This window comes from Cottoperca gobio, chromosome 3 (assembly GCF_900634415.1).
Source record: "Cottoperca gobio chromosome 3, fCotGob3.1, whole genome shotgun sequence".
Lineage (NCBI taxonomy): Eukaryota > Metazoa > Chordata > Actinopteri > Perciformes > Bovichtidae > Cottoperca > Cottoperca gobio.
In genome coordinates this window covers 4,658,878-4,681,179 of record NC_041357.1, presented here as the reverse complement: position 1 = coordinate 4,681,179, position 22,302 = coordinate 4,658,878, and the positions used below count along the sequence as shown (strand labels likewise).

The 22,302-nt window shown below is 41.4% G+C and overlaps 3 protein-coding genes across 4 annotated transcripts; 2 read left to right on the top strand and 1 right to left on the bottom strand.

Annotated features, from left to right (window-relative positions):
* The first annotated feature begins 31 nt into the window (after positions 1-31).
* LOC115025029 (tumor protein p53-inducible nuclear protein 2) lies at positions 32-4,042 on the top strand. Of its 2 annotated transcripts, XM_029457008.1 has the most exons (5): positions 32-189; positions 1,800-1,943; positions 2,036-2,189; positions 3,059-3,307; positions 3,482-4,042. In XM_029457008.1, the coding sequence occupies exons 2-4, from the start codon at positions 1,820-1,822 to the stop codon at positions 3,276-3,278; spliced, it is 498 nt and encodes a 165-aa protein (XP_029312868.1). In that variant the 5' UTR covers positions 32-189; positions 1,800-1,819; the 3' UTR covers positions 3,279-3,307; positions 3,482-4,042. The 2 variants fall into 2 exon arrangements, with proteins under 2 accessions (XP_029312868.1, XP_029312859.1); XM_029456999.1 differs by having other exon boundaries at positions 3,059-4,042.
* LOC115025020 (uncharacterized protein F13E9.13, mitochondrial) lies at positions 3,385-9,457 on the bottom strand. Its single transcript, XM_029456986.1, is given in 8 exon segments — positions 3,385-4,324; positions 7,096-7,223; positions 7,435-7,585; positions 8,139-8,199; positions 8,201-8,320; positions 8,400-8,482; positions 8,852-8,934; positions 9,106-9,457. Coding segments are annotated over 8 exon segments (825 nt in total). The 5' UTR covers positions 9,114-9,457; the 3' UTR covers positions 3,385-4,133.
* A 121-nt stretch (positions 9,458-9,578) lies between these two features.
* Positions 9,579-16,471, top strand: ccne1 (cyclin E1). The gene is made up of 12 exons (XM_029456974.1): positions 9,579-9,851; positions 10,405-10,455; positions 10,678-10,765; positions 11,126-11,191; positions 11,580-11,746; positions 12,104-12,239; positions 13,214-13,360; positions 13,563-13,658; positions 14,313-14,447; positions 15,153-15,264; positions 15,393-15,550; positions 15,829-16,471. Exons 2-12 carry the CDS (start codon positions 10,442-10,444, stop codon positions 16,057-16,059), a joined length of 1,350 nt encoding a protein of 449 aa, XP_029312834.1. The 5' UTR covers positions 9,579-9,851; positions 10,405-10,441; the 3' UTR covers positions 16,060-16,471.
* Positions 16,472-22,302: the final 5,831 nt, after the last annotated feature.

Genomic DNA, 22,302 nt, shown 5'->3' with positions numbered 1-22,302 from the left:
GACGCACACCCGCCCCAATGGGCGTGGTTTAGTGACGTCCCAGGACACAGGGAGGACTCTTAATACGTCCAGGACTCTCACCGATAAACAACTTTGAGATCAAAACAATCTCTGGAGAACAAGCAACACGGCAGGATCATTTCGGTATAACGGCCACACCCGAGGACAAACACAGTTTTATTTAGTCGGGTAAGTCAACATTTGAATCTCCATTGAGCAAAGATGGCCTGTTATAAACCTTGGATTATTGTCTTTTGTTCTCGAAGTGCAATCCTGTTGGTTTTGTGATACGTCTTTGGTTTGTAATCTGTGTCGGAGTCGTGCCATTTCCCACTCCAACAACTCAATCAATGCGAGCATTATGAGACATGAAGTATCATTAATGTGTGAGCACACTGTCAGCTGTTTGTTGTGGGGTTACAGGTTATAACAAACCTGCCTGGGGATTATGTGTTTATAGGGAGGGGTCTGGTGACAAGGAAGGCATCCAGACGGGGAAAACACGGGTCAGTTTATGGATCTATGTTTGTCTTAAACGACGACAGCAGACATGTATTAATACTTTTAATATACGGGTAGTATATCATGCTATAGTATGGCTATAATTATGTTATATATACCTGTTATGATACTTTCAAAAGATAAGAAAACAATTATGTTTATGTCTGCATTAAAATAAAATCGACATAATATTGTATATATTGTACCTACATTTAACCCTCGCACATTGGATAAATCACTCATTTGACTCATTGTTTATACTTAGTTAAAATACTGCATTACATTAGTAATAAGTAATATTAAGAGTCTAAAATATCTTGGCATGGGGACCTTTACCAGGGGACTAACAAACAAACATGCTGTGTAGATACATTTCACATAAAGGTACATGTTAATCTTTTTGGGACAAAAGGTCAGTCAGCTGCAGTCTGAGGTCACAAATACAACTGTCTTCCCTCCTTCATGGTGTCACAGTCTACATCAATATTTCCTCAACCAGTGAAATTCCAGCATGTTGTGTCATCATGTTCCCTCAGCTGTTATAGCTCTGAAGTGACCCCATGACTCAGCTAACACTCAGGCTGCTCAGGTTTCTGAGCTGGAAGCAGTTGTTGATACAGAGCAGGCGTTAGGTGTACATGGGGGGAGGTCTTTGGGATGTTTATTCGGACATCCTCAAGGGGGAGCCACTGGTGTTGCTCACTTGTGAAAGACACAAGCAGGAAGGAGGTTCAGGTGGAAGAGGTTACTCAGATTAAAGGAATACTTCCCTGACAAAATGACCTCTTTGTATATCAATTACTCACCCCATGTTACCTTGAAGTTGTGAAGGAAACTTTGTATTTCCCGCATGTCTCCACGGTGAACGAAGAATCCAAAAACGGAGAAAAGTCTTGATAAATTAAAGTAAATGGGGACCGCTTAAACCTTACTAGACTACCGCGCCTGCACTATCGTGTTTATGTGAAGTGATTTTAATAGTAAGATTTTAATGAAGATGCATGTGTTTGGGAAGTAGTGAGACTGGATAAATGAGACTTTGATTATAAAGCACGAGTTGTGTGAGTTTGTAAACGAATGTTTTGATATAGTTGTGCTGTTGTCAAACGCAGCCCCCATTTACTTTAATTTATCAAGACCTTTCTTAGTTCTTTGATTCTTCGTTTATCGTTGAGGTATGCAAGAAAAACAGTTTCCCTCAAAGATTCTAAGTAATATGGGTTAAAGAGGCCTAGCTCATTTGACGTCATCTTTGGAGAGTTCTTGTAAATCACCTGCTCACTCTTGTTAATTCACAGATCGCAATAGAGGCAGAAATATGTTTGGAAAACTTCTTTCTCATCTGCTCTGGAACGCTGGTGAGGACTTTGAGGGAGCAGATGACACTTTCGAGGAGCTGGTGCAGTTTGAGGAGGGAGGATGGGTCATTGTTAACCTGCCAGGTGAGAAATAGACCCTGCTAGAGGTACACAGGTGTTATTCAGCTTGTACTGGGAGGAAAAGAGATGTTTGAGCTGGGATGTTCTCTGTGCAGAGAACATGCTGCTGTCAGCCCCGGAGGTGGACCCCCTGGAGAACATGCTGATCGAGCACCCCAGCATGTCTGTCTACCAGATGAGATGCACCATGAGTGGAGCGGAGGAGGAGCTCGGCTCTGATGAAGAGGAAGATGAAGAGGACTCCTCCAGGTTAGTTTTTAATATTGTTACATTAGTATATATTATATTATTGAATCATTTTACTGTTCAACTGTAGTTGGACAGGTGGAGCTTATAACCACTTTATACACTGTTGGGTAGTTAAATCTATATATACAAAACAATATTTCTTTATGTTTATTAAGTTATGTTTTTGGGTTGTAGTCCGTACCATTATTGTGAAAGTCATATCTCAAGAACGCCTCCCGGGAACATCTTCAAATTTGGCACAAACGTCAACTTGGACTCAAGAATGAACTGATTAGAAGTTGGTGGTCAAAGGTCAAAAGTCAAGATCACTGTGACCGCACATAACACGTTTTTGGCCATAACTCAAGAGTTCATGTGCTAATTATGACAATTTTACACAAATGTCTAAAAGGATCAAATGATAAAGTGATGACATTTTGGACAGACAAGGATATAAACTGCAACTTGACGGAGGCATACAACCGAGAGGCGCTAATTGTAGTTTAATGTAAAATCTAAAAGAAGAATCTTAAAGCAATGGCAGATGGATGTACGATATTTCCTTCTGAAATGTCGTGAGGAATAGTATAAAGTACCAGAACATGGAAGTACTCAAGTACAAGTATCTCAAAACTATACTTAGGTACAGGACTTGAGTAAATGGATTTACTGTTATCTCAAGATTTAAATTAAAACTAACCTCTTGAGAAATGACGACCATCCAAAACCTTTTAAAAGGCGTCACATTTGGGGTCTAAAGCCTAAAATGTTTTTCTCTAGTATGAGATCCACAACATTCAGGCAGAGCTGATGTACAGTGAAGACTTTATCTCTCTCATATTGTGCCTAATGTCAACACATGCTGTAACACTGCCCCGGTGTCTGTCCAGGCCAGTGATGCGGCACATATCCTGGCGTCTGGCTGCGTGGGGAATACCTCTGACCTGCAACATCCAGCTGCTGGATGTCCAGAGGGCCCAGACCCAGCCTGAGCGGAAGAAGCTGAGCCGCAGCGCGCTGCACAGGCAGAACCTGGCTAAAATGCGATTCTCCCCAGCAGAGAAACGCTACGGCAACTTCAAGCCCTGCCAGCGCCTCTGCAACTACTGAGCAGCAGAGATGGAACTGCTTGTGGGAGGGTGTGTTTCAAGTTGCCTCCACCATAGCTGTGTAGCACAGTGCCTTGACTCTGAGTTATTCAGGTTTTTCGCCATTGTTTCACCTCACACAGTTAATTCTGCATATCCACCAAGGCGAAGCATTTCAGATTCACCACATCCTGTGCAGTTTTTATTTTTATTTTATTATTATAGGCAACCTACACGGCAGCCCTCATGTCTGAAACCACTGAGAACAAAGAATCCTGACATCATGAACGACACAGTCGCGCCCTCAGGTTGGAAAGCATTTGGTTTAGATTGATTAGATATAAGTAGGGGTAGGACTTATAGGAAGTTAGGTGTGTGAACGTTATTCTAAACGTGTTGTTACGGTGTGACGCTGCTCCAAATATGAAAACTATAAACCTGTAGAGTGCTTAATTCTTTAATTATGATGCAGTTGGAATATTGTGGCACATTTGGACAGTTTTCTCCTTGGTCGTATTCAGTATGTTTTATGTTATGCGCTTTAGGGTTAGATGTTCTTGCCACAAGTGTATTTAAAGCTCATTTCATACCACAGTCTCCTTTTAATGGCGTCTACTTCAGGAACAATTACAAAACCACTGTTCATGTATTCTATCGAGTACTCACTCTTTTCATGTTACACAAATAGTTTATTTTAAACGAGTGTAAATACAGTTGAATATTATGTTTTTCTATTTGCATGTATTTATATAATGTACAAAAAAAATTAAAATCTTGTTTTCTTAAGGTGGTGGCTTTGTGTGTATTAATGTGGCAGCACAGGCAGTAACTGTAATCATGTTAAAGGCACTGGGGGGATGACAGAAAACATCCTCTCTCATTTTCGAAGCTTGCGTATCTTTCCCATGAACCTCTTCACTTGCTCCGGGTTGACCGCATTGGCCCAGTGGCCACCCTCCTTAAAATGAGAACCGATGATCATTCCATTTGCATCGAGGTAGCGCTCGATGTTGTCATAGGTCACTCCAGAACCAATCAGCACTGGGATCCTCACAGACTGGGAAACCTCTGCAAAAGCAAAGAAACAGCTTTTAGAAATACACACTGTTTATGGTTACACAAATCCATCCAAAAAACAATGACACAATATCTAATAACTGATGTACATTGCAGGAACATAATGTCCTTTAAAAGGGATAGTTCAGATGTTTTGAAGTGGGGTTGTATGAGGTACTTATCCATAGTCAGTGGTCTAGTGGCTTCCATATACAACACCGGATGGTTGTGAGTTCAACACCAGGGCTGCCACCATTGAGCCCCTGAGCAAGGCACTTAACCCTGAGTTGCTCCAGGGAGACTGTCCCTGTACTTAGTCACTGTAAGTCTCTCTGGATAAGAGTGTCTGCTAAATGACAAATGTAAATGTACTACCTACAGTAGATGATGTCTGGCACACACCCAGTTTGGAGAAGCAGTAACCACGGAAGCTAAGCGATGTACTGCTGTGGACGGGGCAGTGGCAAAATATATTTTCACTACCTTACCTTGCTGTCAGACAGCTTTTTCTGATGGGGAACTGAAGCCGTTATCTCTGTTGTCTTCTAAGCCACTAAACTCCATGGAAGGAAACAGTCATTTTTATCTTGCATACAGTATACAGGGGGCTGCTGGTCCACCGCTGCCTCCAGTGGTTTAGTTTGTTTGTGTGACTTTGATGAAGCCAAACTAACCAAAGTCACACAATAACACAAACTATATACGAGATATTGATTTTGGAAGTGTCTAAAATAGGTTTTGCTGCTGCCGGTCCACAGCAGTACATTGATTCTGTGCAGTAGCTCCTCTCTGCTTCTCCAAGCTGGGGGCGTGCTGACCATCTACTGTAGGTAACACTGACCTTGATAAGAACATCATACAACAACAATAATTCAAAACTAACCCTTTACTTCCTAACCTCACCAGCACATGTGGGTGAATCTTAAATATATTCTATCAAAATCCACACAATGTAGTTACAAAGAAATGTGCTGAACTGCATCTGAGATTTACGGTTATGTCGATACGGCATGCTCATTTCTAAATCTGGTTGCTAATGTATACGACTGTCCCTCACAGCGTCTGTCGCAATAGTGAGAGGAGACTAAACCAAGAGAGGCTGTGATACGCCCGGTGAACTTTGAACACTAACCTCCACACAGTGTCATTCTGTCTCACCAGTGTTTGTGGTACCGAGATAGAGAGTGCACGTGTGTGAGAGGGAAAAAGAAAGAGATGGGGTAAGTGTGTGTGTGTGTGTGTGTGTCAGCGCACTCATGTGTATGAAGCCGAGGCTGTGTGCCTGTTTGGCTCACGTTTACAGTCTTGTATGTCGTGTTGGAGACGCTGCTTAAAATAGCAGCGCTGGTGTTGCTAATAGGAGACGGACTGACTCTCTGCGGATACAAACCTCAGGCTCTTTCGTCACTCCCTGGCCACTGATTAAGCTACTGATGGAAGAATTAAGTGAAAAATACTTCAAGTACAACTCATGCGTTGAATATTTTTCTCAAGGGGAAACACCCCAGGTGAAAAAAGTGTTTTTGCCTGTAGTGTAGGAGATTATTTTTACTACTTTATAAATTGCATCATATATTTTAAGATGATCATATGTTTTGCAGGTATCATTTTATTTAGCAAAATAACTAGTAATAATAACTGTCAAATAAATGTAGTGAGGTAACAATTATTATCGTTATTAAAAGTATTCAGATAAGTGTAAGTAGCAATACAATAATTACTACAAGGCCTGCATTAAAAATCTTCCTCATATAAAATTACAGAACGGTTGTAAGCAAAATGTTCCTAAAGTATCAAAGGTCAAAGGTCACATACGAAATGAGGATGATCCTAAGAGCGTATCCTCACAGGGCAGGGATACTCAATTTTGCCCCAGGGGCCACTTTTGAAGAATGACTGGAGGCCAGGAGCCAGTTAATAAACAAATATTAATAATAGTTGATAAGTAAAAGGCCCATAACTCATCTCTGAAATTCTTTATTTTGAAATGAATTGACTTATTAACTTAACTTATTAACAAAATGATCTAGCACAAGTATTGACTATTCTACAGTGTTTAATAAGTTGTAAATGCTTTGGTTACATTTGAAAGAGTTTCTAAAACATTAAACATACAATCACTCCAATGTTAGAATTATCCATAATCATAAACCATATTAGTCTATTTATGATGCTTTTTTAATCAATTTATTTTCATTGTGAATTCTGCACAAAACTTTATCGCTCTCTCGCTCCAAATACAGATATACTATACATACTACAGTTAAATTGTACATTATTGTTATAGTATCTTTTTTATATTTTTAATGTCATTTTTTATACTTATATTTATGTTCTTGACTCATACTTTGCCCCTTATCCTACACCAATTGTATGCACCAAACACCAAGGCACATTCCTTGTAAAAAACCTTTTCGATTCGGAATTAGAAAATGGCCGACACCCTATCGCTGTAAATTAAGTCTGACTCCAGTACACATACGAAATTGGGATAATCGTAAAAACACATCGTCACTAAAGGTGAGGGAGTCCTCTGCTGGACCGATGGGCTAATGACCTAAAATGACATTACGTGGTACTTTTGGTATAATGTCAATGGTAATAGTTTTTTTTTAACATAATGTAGACTCAACGATTTCATTAAAAGAATCAATGTCGAATCAATCAAATCAATGTTGATAACAGCTTGTGCTTGAGCTTGAGCTTGTTGCAGCCCTACAGTATGTTGCTATCCGAAATGATGAAGCTTTCATTGGTTCCTGGTTGTATGAAGTGTGCAGTACCTCTGAGCTCCCGCGGGTCAGCCTGCTGTCCAGTGGCCGCTCCTGTGATGATGAGTCCATCTGAGAGGAAGAACTCGGCTGCACGTGCCGTCTCTTCAATGCTCACGTCTGATGTCAGGGCATGGGAGCTGGGGGAACACACATACACATGTACATACAGTACATAGACACAAGCATGGACAGGCTGAGTAAAATTTGATCAATTATCTCTCTCTTACTTACAGCGAAATGTCGGAGTCATTTGAGTTTTGTTTACGCAAATGAAAAGTGGGTCTTTTCAGGTCTTATTCGCATTTAAGGTTCCTCTTACTAATCAAACTGTTCAGATGGGGATCTCACCTGTGCTTCTTTTTGATGTCGGTGAAGATCTGCACATGTTCAGCTCCGATCTGCTTGCGATATCTCAGTAAGTCCCCGGCGCAGGCGTTCAGGAGACCTTCATCGGCCACGTGAGAGAAGACGAAGCCCTCGGCCCTGATGAAATCCAGACCTGTGACCACACAGTAACATTATAACAGTATGGTCGACTGACCGGCAGCCACTGCGTCAAACACAGGTACGTTTTAGCCAGTGGAGGACAGTAACTAAGTACATTTATTCAAGTACTGTACTTATGTAAAGTGCTACGGTACTTGTTCTTACTTGAGTTTTTCCATTTCCTGCTACTTTATACTTCTACTCCATTACATTTCAGGGGCAAATGTTGTACTTTTCACTCCACTACATCTATTTGATCATTCTAGTTCATTTAAAGATTTAGATTCAGATTCTGAGTACTTCGCCCACCTCTGGTTTTGTGCCTGACATTTGCTCAGAAAGTAAGACCACTGAAGACCAAAAACACAGCATCTTACATCCCTGATAAACACCTTTAGGGGGACCAGACAGTAATCAGCTGATGTTGGTAGGAAAATCTGTTCACACATCGACCATAACACCACATGATTGAAGACTTCTGTTCTAAAAGCTTTAGCAGCAGATGAATACAGCCTTATACACAGCACAACAACAACAACAGCTAATTAATGATGTAAAGACTGAACCTGAAGCCAGAGCTACAGCCAGTGCCTGCTGGTTAGCAGAAGACAGTATTTGCACTCCGAGCTGGCAGGCCTGGACAGATGTTTCTCACAGCAGAGCATACTGTGGTCATACAGGCAGACACCTCAGGGCCCACAGAGAACGAGTAAGGGATATCATGCATGTTCTCAATGATCATAGCATCCTGAAAGAGGGGTTCACAGACAATGGTTACTGGAAGACTTCAAATAGGTAAGGAATTCACAAAATGTGCAATAACTTACAATTCCTGCATCACGGTAGATTTCTGCCTCCCTGCATGCTTCTTCTGTGATTTGGGACATTTTCATACAACCCAGGGGGGTGCCTGAGATAGACGAGAAACATTGTTTACTATCACAAAGTATAGCTCCCAAATGCACCTTTACTCACGTATTGCACTTAAGTACACATTTGAAGTACTTGGACTTAAATGATTGTTTTTCATTCCACTTTGCACTTCTACTCCACTACAGTAGGCTATAGAAAGAATATAGGTTTTACTCAAATATATTAATTTGACAGTTAAAGCCTAGTTACTAGGATTTCCCAAACAAAAATACAGGAAAACTGTAATGGAGTATTTTGTAAACTGTGGTATGGCTACTTTTACGACAGTAAAGCAACTGAATACTTCCTCCATGGCTGCAAAATGTACATTTTGCACATTGAAGGGCAGAGGTCAGTGGTGTCCTACCTGGTAAGGCTTTAACGTGAATCATTCCAATAACCACGGATTTCAGGCGCCCAAAAAGGTCCAAAAACTTCATGTTCCCGTCTCTGTGGAGCAACAAAGTGAGCAAAGAGAAAAATAATCTTGTTTTTTTGTCTTTCTGAGCATGGGGATCACGTGACTGGCCAAGGGTCAGTTTTTTCTTTTAAACAAAAATGTAAATATTAAACTCTATATCAAACCGGCAGTGAAGAAAACTGTTGTTTATTTTACATTACCCCACCATCTGGATTAAAAACGCATTTAGCAGCACAGGAAGTGTGTTAATGGAAAGACTTGCGTGGATGTAATGGGGAGATATCGACCCGTGCTGGAAATGGGCGCCCCAGTAGAAGCATCCGCAGGCTAACAGTTGTTTTTTTGGCTAAATAACTGATGCGCCCAGCGTGACAACGAGAGATATCCACGTGTGGAGTTCACGGAACGAAACGGCTCCGTTACCTCACCACAAAATGGTCGTGTTAAATTGTATTTTAGCCTTGATCCAAAGGACTACGGCTTTGTTTACATCTGACAGACTAGCCACGCGGTGCCTCGGCACTTCCTCTTTGGAAGAGCCGCCCCTGCAGCTGTCACCACAGCGGTCACGCCTCCCGTTTTGCCGGCAAACTTATAAACTATTTTTTCCTTTTCTTTAACACAATATAGATCGAGTATATCAATAACACGAGCTTCGTACACGATAAAGATGCTAAATTGTGGTGAATTGAGTTAAAAAGTTGACTATAAAGAGGCGGTCGAGCTGCGAGTTTAGCGCCAAGTTAAATCCACTCCTCTCTGACGTTGACGCTTCAAGTCATCTGTTCACTACAAGGCGCCAGCTCAGAGGAACTAGCCCGGCCTGGATACACACAGCAACACAGAGAGCAGCCCTGAAGCTGAACAACAGGCGGGGAAGTTACACTTTAGTCTTCTTTATTTTTTAGACGTGGATAAGAGTGAACTTCAAGGGCAGAATCTTGAGGTGAGTGGATGAAACGAAAGGTTTCCATTGCATCGAGTTAGTTAAGCTAGGAGCAGCTGCCACTGTAGCTAAGCTGACTGTAATGCTAACTAACCCGCGACAAGTTGGATAATGAATTAAAGGTTTGCATGGATGGTCGTACCTAGATGTCGCCTGTTTTAGCTGGGTGTTCCGTGTTGTAGCTGTTACTGTTAAATGATGATTTGAGAAAAAAAGGCGTCTCAGCTGTGCCTGTCGTTCGGCCATTATGTGGCAAGCCAGCTGTCCAAAGTTAGTGGGGGAAAATGACCAGCTTGCCTTTTAAAATACGCGAAATAACAACGTTAACTGGCTTATATAGTGTCTGATGTTTGTCACCGACTAATTCCATGAATATAACTGCTTAATGTGGTACTTTTAGACGACTTTTAACTTTGAGTACCGTTTCCATTTCCCCGCGCCAGGCTGAGTTGGGCTTTGTCAGAAGGAGGGAGTTGAGAGTGGGGGTTGGGAGTGTATGAATGTGTTGTTTTTAAACTCCAAAATAACACTTAAAAACACTTATCATTCACAGGTTTACTCCGAAACGGACACATACCCCTCCGAGTATAATGCTAGGAAAACGGTGAGTTATATATGCATTTCAGTCATGTCTCTTTTAAGCGCGTCAATCAAAGTCTGTGACGACAGAAAAGTTGAGTTGATGGAGCTTTAGCCATCCGGCTAGTTAGCTTGTTGCTAGAGGACCTTTCTTTGGCCGCATTAACATATTAAGACATGCTTATTAACCTGTTACGTTTACTCTGGAGATTAACACCAACTACGTGTTTGTCCTGTGTTGTTTCAGGGAAGAGACAGAACCGAAGTCTGCTGCTGCCGAGGCGCCCAAAGAAAATACAGTACGACCGAGAAAGAGGAAGGCAGATGTTGCCATTGTAAGTAGTCTGAAAGGCTTGCAGACTAGCTTAGTACTGGCTTAAACCCAATTTTTCAGCTGTGCCGAGGTTGTAAATGCAAGTCTAATTAAATACCCAAAATATAAAACTGGTGTCGCATATATTCGGCATTACTTTCCATCATTGCTGGCAAGTAAGTGTCTTGTGCTTCATTTAAGTACTGATCGATGCAGCTGATATTGTAAAGCATATAGTTGCCTTTTTTAATAATGCTTAAAAGTCAAAACACCCCCACAACAGGATACAGTTTCTACCTTTTTACAAGCTTTAGATAGATCTGATATGTTTGTGAACTGAATCGCACACAATCATTTTTTAAAAAGTCCTTTTGATCCTCAGCATTTACAAGACCCGGATGAGGAGGTAGCAGAGATGACGAAGAAGAAGAAGCAGCGTGAATGTGAGGTAGGCATAATCTGCTCCTCAGTTAATGTATCCGTGTTGATGACTTTGCCACTTGGTCTGTATTGGATCAAATGCAACACGGCTGATGTAAAGGCTTGGTTGCTCACTCCTCAGGTACATATTCTCTGCTCTGTTGTTGATTCTCCCTAAACTTCATACTTGATATCCTCATCAATCATACTCTGATTTAGGAGGTGTATCTATAGTCCCTTTTCAGGCTTTAATATTAGCGGTCAGCTTATTGGAAGGTTGTCCGGGCCTACCACAACATGTTCAATGTCTGTGGTTCAACATCACGAGAGTTGATGGAACCTCGTGCAAAATGAGATGGTGAATTCTCCTCTCAGTTTCCTCTAACGTCGCTCTGCTCTCCCTCTTTCATGTGAAGCGGGGCTGGAGTCCTGATGCTGGTTACACAAGTCCACAGAGGTGGATCCCCACACCTGATCAGGAAGAGGACCAACCAGTTTCCCTGATAAATGCAGGTTTCCCTCACTACAACTTTAACAACGTATTTGTAACGCCTGTGCGTTGTGCCCCACTTCCTGCACTTTGGTGAGTACTGTTTTTAGTTTGGTTGATTATCTCAGGCTCTATATCGTGCAGCCACCCGTTCTATCTAAGCACATTTGGACGACACATTTCTATCGCAGTATTATCTATTCTGTAGTTGTGGTTAATAGTTTTCTCCTTCGCCTTTAGAAGCACTAACGAGGGCTAAAATACAGCCCTGTAGCAACAAGATTGAAAAGTGTTCACTCCGTATTTTCTGTTAATCTTGTGGTTCATGTATCTACCCAAGGAACGTCATACTTCAAATGCAAGTGATGCAGTTTAGCACATGTTGCACAAGAGGGATGGTCAAGAGTTGAATCCTTGATTTACCATTGTGTCCCTCTGTTTTGTTGTCAGCTGGGCCAGTAAGGATGTGGTGTGGAACAACATGTTGGAGAAAGATAAGACCTACACCAAGGACGTCCACGTGATGGAGAAACATCCTCACCTGCAGCCCAAGATGAGGGCAGTTCTCCTGGACTGGCTCATGGAGGTGTGTAGCATGTCTTAGTGACGAGTTTAACATCTCTGTCCTTGTCCACACTGTTGTAAACAAAACGTATAACGATTTTCATTTAGATAATTTCAGATTTATTTGTGGGGGAATAAAGTAAAGGCTGCATTTATAACCTCTACTGACTTGCATGTTATGATTTTTAAATGGGCTAAACAGCAGCTGTAGACGGCATGACAGTTAAAATGCTTGAACCTCACAGAACATCATACGATACCAATGACTGCAGAACTAGTTGGTAATGTACTGATGCTCACGGTAACTACGTAGGACATTCGCACCACTAGACTCTCTTCCTGCCTTTGAGGTGGACTCGTAATCTGGTTATTGAGAAAATACAAATGTGTTTTTGGGTAATTATCCTAAAACATCCTGTGGCACAAACTGTAACGTAATACTCAACAGCATCTTGTGTGGCAGGGGAAACTCACTTTGTGTTCTGAACATCATTGTAATAAAGTTAAATAATGAGCTGCAATGACTTTGACTCTGAAAGGGATCAACCAATCAGATTGGTGTGGATATATAGATATTATAGATATAGATGTGTGTAGATAGATAGATAGATAGATAGATTGATTGATAGATGTATATCTATAGATATTATAGATAGATATAGCTATATCCATATAGATATATGTGTGTGTATATATATATATCTATATATATATATATATATATATATATATATATATATATATATATAGATATAGATATAGATATAGATATAGATATAGATATCTATATGTGTATATAGATATCTATAAGAGAATGGCCACAAAGCTTTGCTATGAGACGAGCTTCTCCTGATAGAAACTGGTGCCATCATTTTTGGGAACTTCCTGATACCAGTTAACGGTGCACTCTCATAAGCAATCCTACTTGTGAATATGGTTTGAAGTCATGGGAGACCACATCTGTGCATTGATGTTCTGTTTGTGTTCATGTTTCAGGTGAGCGAGGTGTATAAACTGCACAGGGAGTCTTACCACTTCGCTCAGGACTATTTTGATCGCTTCATGGCCACACAGAGAAACGTCTTCAAGTCAACGCTGCAGCTCATAGGCATCACCTGTCTCTTCATTGCAGCTAAAGTAGAGGTGAGAAGGGTTGCACCGTTCATGGGATGATCAAATCCCTGCTTGTTTAACAGCCTGTAGTTTCTTGTCTTTTGTTGTGGGCTTGCTTCAGGCACATAATCGCAGCTGCAGTTGCCCCGTTCTTCTGTAACATTTGACAACATGTTGGTTTGGTGCGAGTGGTTGTAGTAAAGCTCGTCTCCTGTGTTTTTGCGTCCTCCAGGAGATGTATCCTCCCAAGGTCCACCAGTTTGCCTATGTTACAGACGAAGCCTGCACTGAAGACGAGATTCTCAGTATGGAAATCATTATTATGAAGGTAAAGAACACGCACACCTAACTCATTGATTCGAATCAGTATGACGTTCTCTTGCTTTTTATTTTACAAATGCACGTCTGGCCCAGGGTTATTATTGTAAACTAAAACCAAATCAAAACAGTGAGAAATATTGTGGTCAACTGAAAGAAAATTTAAAACTACTTCCTTTTAGAAAAACAAAAACTAAACTGACACAATATTGCCCGATTTTATATTTATAATAAAAAAATAATAATAAAGAACGTAAATGAATTTTTAGCTGTAGCGTATAAGTAACTGAACAAGGAGACTGCATGAAGGTCCATCAACTTGTGATGTTGAACCACAGACATTGAATGCACTTGAAATGTTTCACATTCAGTCTAGTGTTGTAGAATTAAAAGAACATGACTTAAATATTGTAGTAAATGAAATGCTATTTAACCAAGCTCTTCATCCCAGGTCTGATGTGCGGACGTGACAAAGTACTCAAATTAATTCCCAAATCCCAGCAAACTAACTAACATTTAATTTGAAAAGTCAAAACAATGTCTCTGTCCAAACGGTATTGTTTTGTTGTAACAACCCTGGAACCTTGTACTATCTTGAGTAAGTTGCAAATAGTGGTATTGCTGTTGGTGACACGGCAGACTGTCTGTCTCTTTTCTAACACAGGAGCTGAATTGGAGTCTCAGCCCACAGACTCCCATCTCCTGGCTCAATGTTTACATGCAGGTGGCCTACCTGAAAGAGACGGACGAGCTGCTCATCCCCAGATACCCCCAGAAAACCTTCACACAAATCGCAGAGGTATGTTGCATTTGTTTTTCAATTGGGTACTTCAATGTTTCAGAAGAATGGCAGAAATGGGAGCCTTTGAAGTAGGTGTGTGCTGTTCTGTACATTTTCCAACCATGTTAATAGTTGTGAGGAGTGTTCATATCGAATATGACCGATTTGAACTAATGCTGGACCAGCCTATTTCTCACCTGTGATATTTGACGGCAACCATTACACGCCCTCAGAGTTAACTGACCCCTGGTGGCACCGTGCAGTTCAACTTAAGTGTTTTAAAAATTTGATCAGGAATGTTTTTTTGTTGGAATCCCAAAAAACACACTGCATTAAAGCTACAGAGGGCAAAATGTTTGTGTAAAAATCCAACTTTAATTTCTACGAACTGCTCGTCTCTCTCCTTTGGTTTGACGGCATCCTCGACCTGCAGGGATGGTACACGTGATCTCTGGATTACACATTACCACCAGTTGAGCTTTTGCTTAGTCGCATCCAGTGAGCATCACTAAACACTTCAGTACTGTAGCTCTACAGGACGTTGTCCTTCTACTTGTTGCCGCCCTACAGTCACCAGCTCCACAGTGTAGCTTTGATGAGCAAAAACTCTTCATTCAGAAATGATACACATGATGATTCTGTCGAGGCTGATTAGGCGTATTAGCATTACTCAATTTGAGGTAGACTGATGTTTAATTACGGTTTCCTCTGTTTTGTTTCTAGTTGTTGGACCTGTGTATGCTAGATGTGCATTGCCTCGAGTTTTCCAATGGCATCCTTGCTGCTTCAGCTCTGTTTCACTTCTCCTCCCTGGAGCTGGTGGAAAACGTCTCAGGTAAAACAACAAACTCCTAATTGTAGATGTACTCTTCTTGAGCTAAAGTTTTATTAAGACATGCCAGTATTTATTTCCTGCTGGTGTTACTCTGACTCATCACTTTGTTCATTCTCCTGTGCATGCAGCGCTGAAGAGGGTGGAAGTAGAGGCGTGCGTTAGGTGGATGGTGCCCTTCGCCATGTCTCTGCAGGAGGTTGGTGGGTCATCTATGAAAACATTCACAGGAATCCCTGCAGACGACCTGCACAACATCCAGACCCATGCCTCGTACATTACATGGCTGGTAAGTGGAAAGATTGCAATGTTTGATGTTTCTCAGTTTTAATGTTTAAAAAGCGGGCGGAATTTGGAAAATCCGAAGAATCTGCTGCCCTGCTGTGATTATTAGTAAAGCCCTGCAAAATGTAAGAAGTAATCTTAAAATGACCTAGACTACATCATCTTCAGGGATGATGACCTATATGAAGAAAAGTCTAAGATTCCCTCAGCACCACATTTGTAAAAATACTGAAAATTGCTTTCTAGTGACAGCAAAGTTGATGGGTGTATTTCTGTGTACAGGACAAGGCCTACTCTTACCAGGATGTGGAGGTGGAGCGTCATGGCAACTGTCCTGTACCTTCAGGTGTCCTGACTCCACCCCAGAGCAGTGAGAAAAGTGAAGAGTTGGTCCAAGTTAATGCTGCAGTGCTGAAAATCAGGCCAGGATTCAAACTCCATCCCCACGATGGCACCTTCCAAAGTAGTGAAGCCAACGCTGAAACTGACAAGACGACAGCAAATCCGAATTAGTTTTTTTTACCTTCCAGCTGTAAGGGAAGAAAAGCACCTCGGATGTGTTGACTGAACACTGCAGTACATGTGTACGATGGATTTTTAGTGGGAAGGCATTGATGGAAATTGTATTTTCTCCTTTTAAAGTAGAGCTGATAACTTGGATCCAGATGCTTTTAAATGTCTCTCTCGTGGGTGCACACAGTGACTAAACTGGGGAAACGCTGACACAGTGGATGGCCCCTATCCCCACAGAAATATTCAACCCTCCAGTTTAAATGAAAACACAAAGCAAGGAGCAGTTACGGATGGGACGGCTCGGGACAAGATTTTTATTTTTGAATAGCATTGCACCCAAATGCTTGCATTTATTACCAGCCACGCCTACATTTTGTGGTTGCCATTTTTTTTTTTTTTCCTATGCAGAGGCCAAATTGAATGGACATTGTTTATAGAGTCTCTACTTGATTTTAGAGTGTGCGTGTGTTTGGGGTGTGGGGGTGTGTGTGTGTGTAAGGGGGGGGGGGGGGGGGGGGGGGGTTGATTGCTGTTTTTAATCAATGGCCCTTATTTGCCCAAAAACTAGGGTCATATTTGGCTCTCTGTGCTGCTATATAAGTGGGCTTCGCATGATGGGGGTGTGTGTGTGTGTGTGTTTGTGTTTGTGAACGTGTGTGTTTGTAAAATAGTGTGTTGGTCTTGGTTCTACTGCCATGTTGTTGTTTTGCTTAGGGACCAGTAGCCTGGCTACCTAAATGGACAAGTGAACCAGCCAGGCTTCAGAAGCTAAAATATTGATTGTATTTAACTTTTATTTTTATCCTAACCTGCGGTTTGTTTCCCCACCAACAAAATGTTAGATTTCTATTTGACTTTTTAAATAAAATGCTGCTACATATTTTCAATTAAAGACTGTTTCTGAGGACTTTTAATTAAACAATATTTAGTTGTGTTATGGATTTTCAAATCAATCTTATCAAATTTATATCACAAATAACACATTTGTCTCCGTGGACTTTACAGACTGTAGAGCAGACGACACCCTCTGACCTTAGACCCTGTCGCCCTCGCACCGCACAAGGAAAAACTCCCTAAAAGAACCCCCACAATTAAAGGGGCACAAAATGGCAAATGCCCTAATTGACATGTTTTCATGAAATCTTTTTAGTGTTAATATGTAATGCAAGACTGAGATTAGTTAATCAACAGGAAAATAATCGCAAACTATTTTGGTGATTGATTAATCCTTAATATTTTTCATGCAGAACATGCCGGAGCTTTTGTTTTATATCCTATTAAATATCTAGTGGTGTTGGACTGACAAAGCAAGACTTTGAAAAACATCACACTAGACTTTTAGAAACATGAATGGACATGTTTCAATCTTTGACATTTCATATATTAATCGTTAACCGTAATATGCCAATTAATTGACATTGAAAATAATCATTAGTTGTAACTGTCCATGTACATCACAGATGCACACGGGCTTCATTCCACTAGATGTCAGTGTGATTCTGTCGGTTTGAATGCCTTCCATTCTCGCCAAGAAAGGGAAACATGCTGCAAATGTATACCATAATACCTTTAATAGATCAGATGAGTTATCAGAAACAAACAAAGGGCACTCGGACTGTGACGGTGCATAGCTGTCAAGTTTCAAGTCATTCCAGTCCAAGCAAGCTCCTTCTGGGTCTTTATGAATGAGTAACATTTCTGCTTTCAAATTCTAAGACATCATTTTGCTCTTATTCAGTGTCGGTTCTCAGCTCTCCAGATATTTCAGAGCGCAGCACAGGCAGCTGTTTTTATTTTTTAAATGTATAAGTTAATAAAAGATACCTGGTCTGTCTGAAGAGAAATGGAGGATCCTCTTTGAGAAGTGAAGTCCTTTCAATGCACGCATGTAAGCTTAATATGTAAATATGTTTTTTAGGTGTATAAAGTCTATCGGCTTGTTTGGGGATAAGGAGATTTTGTCAAAACTGCTCAAGTCAAGTCTTAAGGGAGCGGAGTGCAACTACTGTCATTTCTCAAGTCTTAACTATGTGACTCTTGACGGCATCTAAACATCTTGATGTGCCCTGATGCAAAACACAACATTGGAAAACAATAATAAAATGGAAATCACCCACTAGTGACGACTGTCTTTGACCAATTAGTGGTCTGCAGTGTTCAGCTAAGCTCGCTGAAGTGGTACTAAAAACAAGTACCAGGTACTATCCCTAGTGGGAAACCAAAAAAGAGCGAGTAGAGTTGGAAAGGGAAGTAAGTAATCTTTATAAGGGCCTTTGCAAACATTGACAAATAAAAACTACACAGACAGCGAACACGCATTACAGGACATTGTGCTTTTGACAGGTGAGTTTTCAACAGCTTCTTAAAACTATCGACTTGAGACACAAAAGCGGCTGGTGAACAGTCAATACAATAATCAACAAACATAACTTTTTTTCTGGATCTTGAAAGGATAATATAGCTTTGATTATGGCAATATTTCTGAGTTGGAAGAAACAGGGTCACGCAAACTATATGGTGGTCAAAGAAATCTTGTTTTTTTCAACCTTACTTAACATTTGCTACTAAGGCAGAAATCAGAAAGGCTCTCAGGGCGTTCCAAGAGGACTTCTGTTTTTTGCAAATCTGCAATGCAGCCTTCTTGGGAGTCTTTGGGTGGCGTCCTGGAATACTGATTCAGGACTTTATAGTTCTGCTGGGGGAACTTCACATGGGAGTGTTAGGGACATACCATCGACTGGTGTGTTTCCAAGAAAATAAATAAACAATGCAGGAACTATTTTCTTTCTACCGCATCACCGTGCAGAAGGAAGCATACACCCACTCCTGGACGAGAGGCTCCTGCTCACTCATTGGAGGGTGATACGGTGGAAATAAAGAAAGGAAAGAGAGTGCCATTTGGTTTCATTATATTGGAGAGAAGGAAGACATCTCTACGGCTGAAATCTCCATCACTCTGCAACTCACACCAAAACAACCTACATTGATAAATAGCACGACAGGTAAGAGAACAAATATGTATTTTTAATTTGACAGGTGAACTTTCCCTTTAAAAGCACTTTAATGGAAACCAAAATGACTATTTTGACTAATTCTGTGTACAGCACATTGAGCACTGTAAAGATAAAGAAATGTATTTGGTGCCACACAGTTTAAAGCAAACATAAAGAACGGTTAAGGCCACAGAGTGGATTCAGGAGACAGTTAAACCACCTCAGCCACCACATGGAACATCCCCCATGTTTATGTTTATTTTATTTTTTGCCATGATTTGATTTCTAATGGAACTCTATTGTGACAGTTTTGTGGCATTTTCAGATTTGTGAGACGAGATTTTGTCGTCTTTTTTCAAAACAATAAGGTTACAAAGCAGACCTGACCCTCACATGAGAAGTTAAACGGTGTTGTTGGGTTTGCTGTTGTTTTATGTTTATTTAAGAGCAATTAAATCTTTTTAATCAGTTTGGATTTCTGTCAAAAGTCGTCACACAAACAGCAGATAGGAAAGTTGCTGATTTCACTGCTGAATGTTGAAGCGTTATATCAACGGCTCTCAGTTCAGTTAAGGACATTTCACTCAGGGGGGGGGGGGGGCTTTCATGGGACGCAGACCTGACAGCTCAGGAGTGAATAATAGAGAAATAATCTTTTTTAGGGTCATCATTGACCCATCATGAAGTGATGCATTTGGAAATGTGTGAAATGGTTTGCACCGTTGGAGTTGTTTAAGATGTGTGCTCTGTACAAAGCATAATGTAAAACAATATGAACATACATTATGATTTTCCAACAAATACAAACATAAACATTAGAAACCAAACTGAGACATTTCCTGTAGTTTTGACTTTTTATTCAAAACACAGTATAATTGGGGAGTTGTGGTAACTGTCTTCACTTCTTCTCGTCTCGTCTCTCGTCTTCTCGGCTTTATCGTCTCGTCACATTTCTTCTCTGCGCTCTTCTCATATTTCCGCTTCCTCGTCTGGCTCTTCCCTCCTCGTCTTCTTTCTTCTCCTCTCATGCAACTCCATCTATTTCTAATGCAATAGCTCCCCCCCCCCTCCCTTTGGACCCCTGTAATGGGGTTTACCTTTGGTAATACCTTGTTAACACAATTCTCATCAGAGCATAGTCCTTTCATCTAATACAGTTTAATATCAATCAGTTCTTATATATTAATTAAAAGCAAGTCAATTCATATCAATTAATACAATTCAAACAAATAAAGTTAGGTTGAGTCAAAACAATTCAAACACATTCAATTCAAATACATGTAAATAATTCCAAGAAATTCAAAATAAATCAAATGGAAACAATAAAGCAATTCAATTACAAAGAAAATGAATTAAAAATTAAGCTTAAGAACGAAAGCGCTTACTTGCAGACTCACCTGCAGACTCACCTGCAGACTTACCTGTGGGTTCAGCGCCTCTCTTGCTCCACCTGCTGCCAAACTGGTTTCTGTTCTTCCTCAAGAGCTTCATGTTCTTCACCCACTTCGGCTCAGGTCCGCTCCACAACGGCCGAGGCTCACTGGGTGCCACAGGTCTGTGAGGGGGGCGCACTTCTAAAGGCTCACTGGGTGCCACAGGTCTGTGAGGGGGGCACACTTCTAAAGGCTCACTGGGTACTTCAGGTTGGTAAGTGGATTTCGCCATCTGCCGCCTTCTTAGGGTGATCCTGGTTGGAACATCTGACAGCACACAAGTCCAGTGTTCCTCTTCTGACCTTGGGGCTATTCTGCAGAAGAGATTAGAAGAAGAGCGAGAAGAAGAGCTGGAAGAGGAGGAAGAGGGAGTCTTGGGGGGGTTCCAAGTGAAGCAACCAGGTGGCGAGCCATGGTGGGATCCAGCATCAGAGCCAGGTGGGGAGCCATGGTGGGATCCAGGGTCCAAGCCAGGTGGGGAGCCATGGTGGGATCCAGGGTCCAAGCCAGGTGGGGAGCCATGGTGGGATCCAGCGTCAGAGCCAGGTGAGATGCCATGGTGGGAACCAGGGTCCAAGCCAGGTGGGGAGCCATGGTGGGATCCAGGGTCCAAGCCAGGTGGGGAGCCATAGTGGGATCCAGGGTCCAAGCCAGGTGGGGAGCCATGGTGGGATCCAGGGTAGGAGCCAGGGTGGGATCCTGCGTCAGAGCCAGGTGGGATGCCATGGTGGGTTCCAGGGTCAGACTTATATGCAGGTTCAGCGCCTGTGTTGGTCCACCTGCCGCCAAACTGGTTCCTATCGTTCATCAGAAGCCTAAAGTTCTTCATCCACTTCGGCTCAGGGTCAGGTTCCGTTAGGGAGCCGTAGTGGGAACTAGGGGGAAAGCTGTAGAAGGTCCTAAAGGGGGAACAAGAGAAGGAGACATGGTCAGGTGCAGTTGGGTGGGAGTCTGGTGCCAGGGTCCTCCGTGGGCTGCTGGGCTGGCCGCGGTTGGGAAAGAGGACAGGTGTCAGCGTGTAGTGCTCGTCCATCTGAAGGTAAAAACAAAGACAGCCTTCAGACTACTGCTCACATCATCACATCATGTTAACACACCATGAGGTGTTATACCATAATGACTTTCTATCTTGACTGTATGACTGTATCTTAATAATCACCTCTCTGCTGCTCACCGTGTGTATTGTTCGGGGCACAATGACATTTTTATATTTCTCAAACGTTTTGTGTAAAATACTTATACATGAAAACCGTACTATACAATATATAGAGAACATTTGTGAATTATGAGCATATTCAAATAATAAGGATGAAATATTATTGTCACTGCTTGTATCACTTAGTCAGTGTATGGTTTATATTATATTTTATTTGCCTAGGATGCTAACTTGCATGCTAACTTGTCAACAGATGAAACGGACGGTCAGTATTTAGTCACAACAGTCAAACTTCAGTCATATTTGATTCATTTACGCGGAAAATTGAAATATTGCAATTATATCGGTGATTTTTGAGGAGGTTTGGAAAGTCTCAATGCAATGTAAAATACATAGAAAACAACAAGGGTTTAAAAAGTGTACAAATCTCACGTCTTCCACGAAGAAAGTCAGGTTGACAGTGTCCGTAGAGGTCCAGATGCTAAAAGTCGCAGGTTGATGTTTTCTTTTCAGATAAATCGTCGAGTGAAAGTAGAAATATTCCGTTTTTCTGGCTGTCAGAAAGTTTGTTTTTGTTTAATTTAAACTTGTGCACCTGGAGACCAAACATAGCAACCGTGGAATCCTCCGTTAGAACATGTTCCCTCAGAGTGCTCGTGAG

Coding starts and splice junctions, on each gene's coding strand:
- LOC115025029 (XM_029457008.1), top strand. CDS start 1,820: ATGTTTGGAAAACTTCTTTCTCATCTGCTCTGGAACGCTGGTGAGGAC. Junction 1,944..2,035: donor GGTCATTGTTAACCTGCCAG/GTGAGAAATAGA, acceptor TTCTCTGTGCAG/AGAACATGCTGCTGTCAGCC. Junction 2,190..3,058: donor GATGAAGAGGACTCCTCCAG/GTTAGTTTTTAA, acceptor GTGTCTGTCCAG/GCCAGTGATGCGGCACATAT.
- ccne1 (XM_029456974.1), top strand. Junction 12,240..13,213: donor TCCTGGACTGGCTCATGGAG/GTGTGTAGCATG, acceptor TTCATGTTTCAG/GTGAGCGAGGTGTATAAACT. Junction 15,265..15,392: donor GCTGGTGGAAAACGTCTCAG/GTAAAACAACAA, acceptor CTGTGCATGCAG/CGCTGAAGAGGGTGGAAGTA.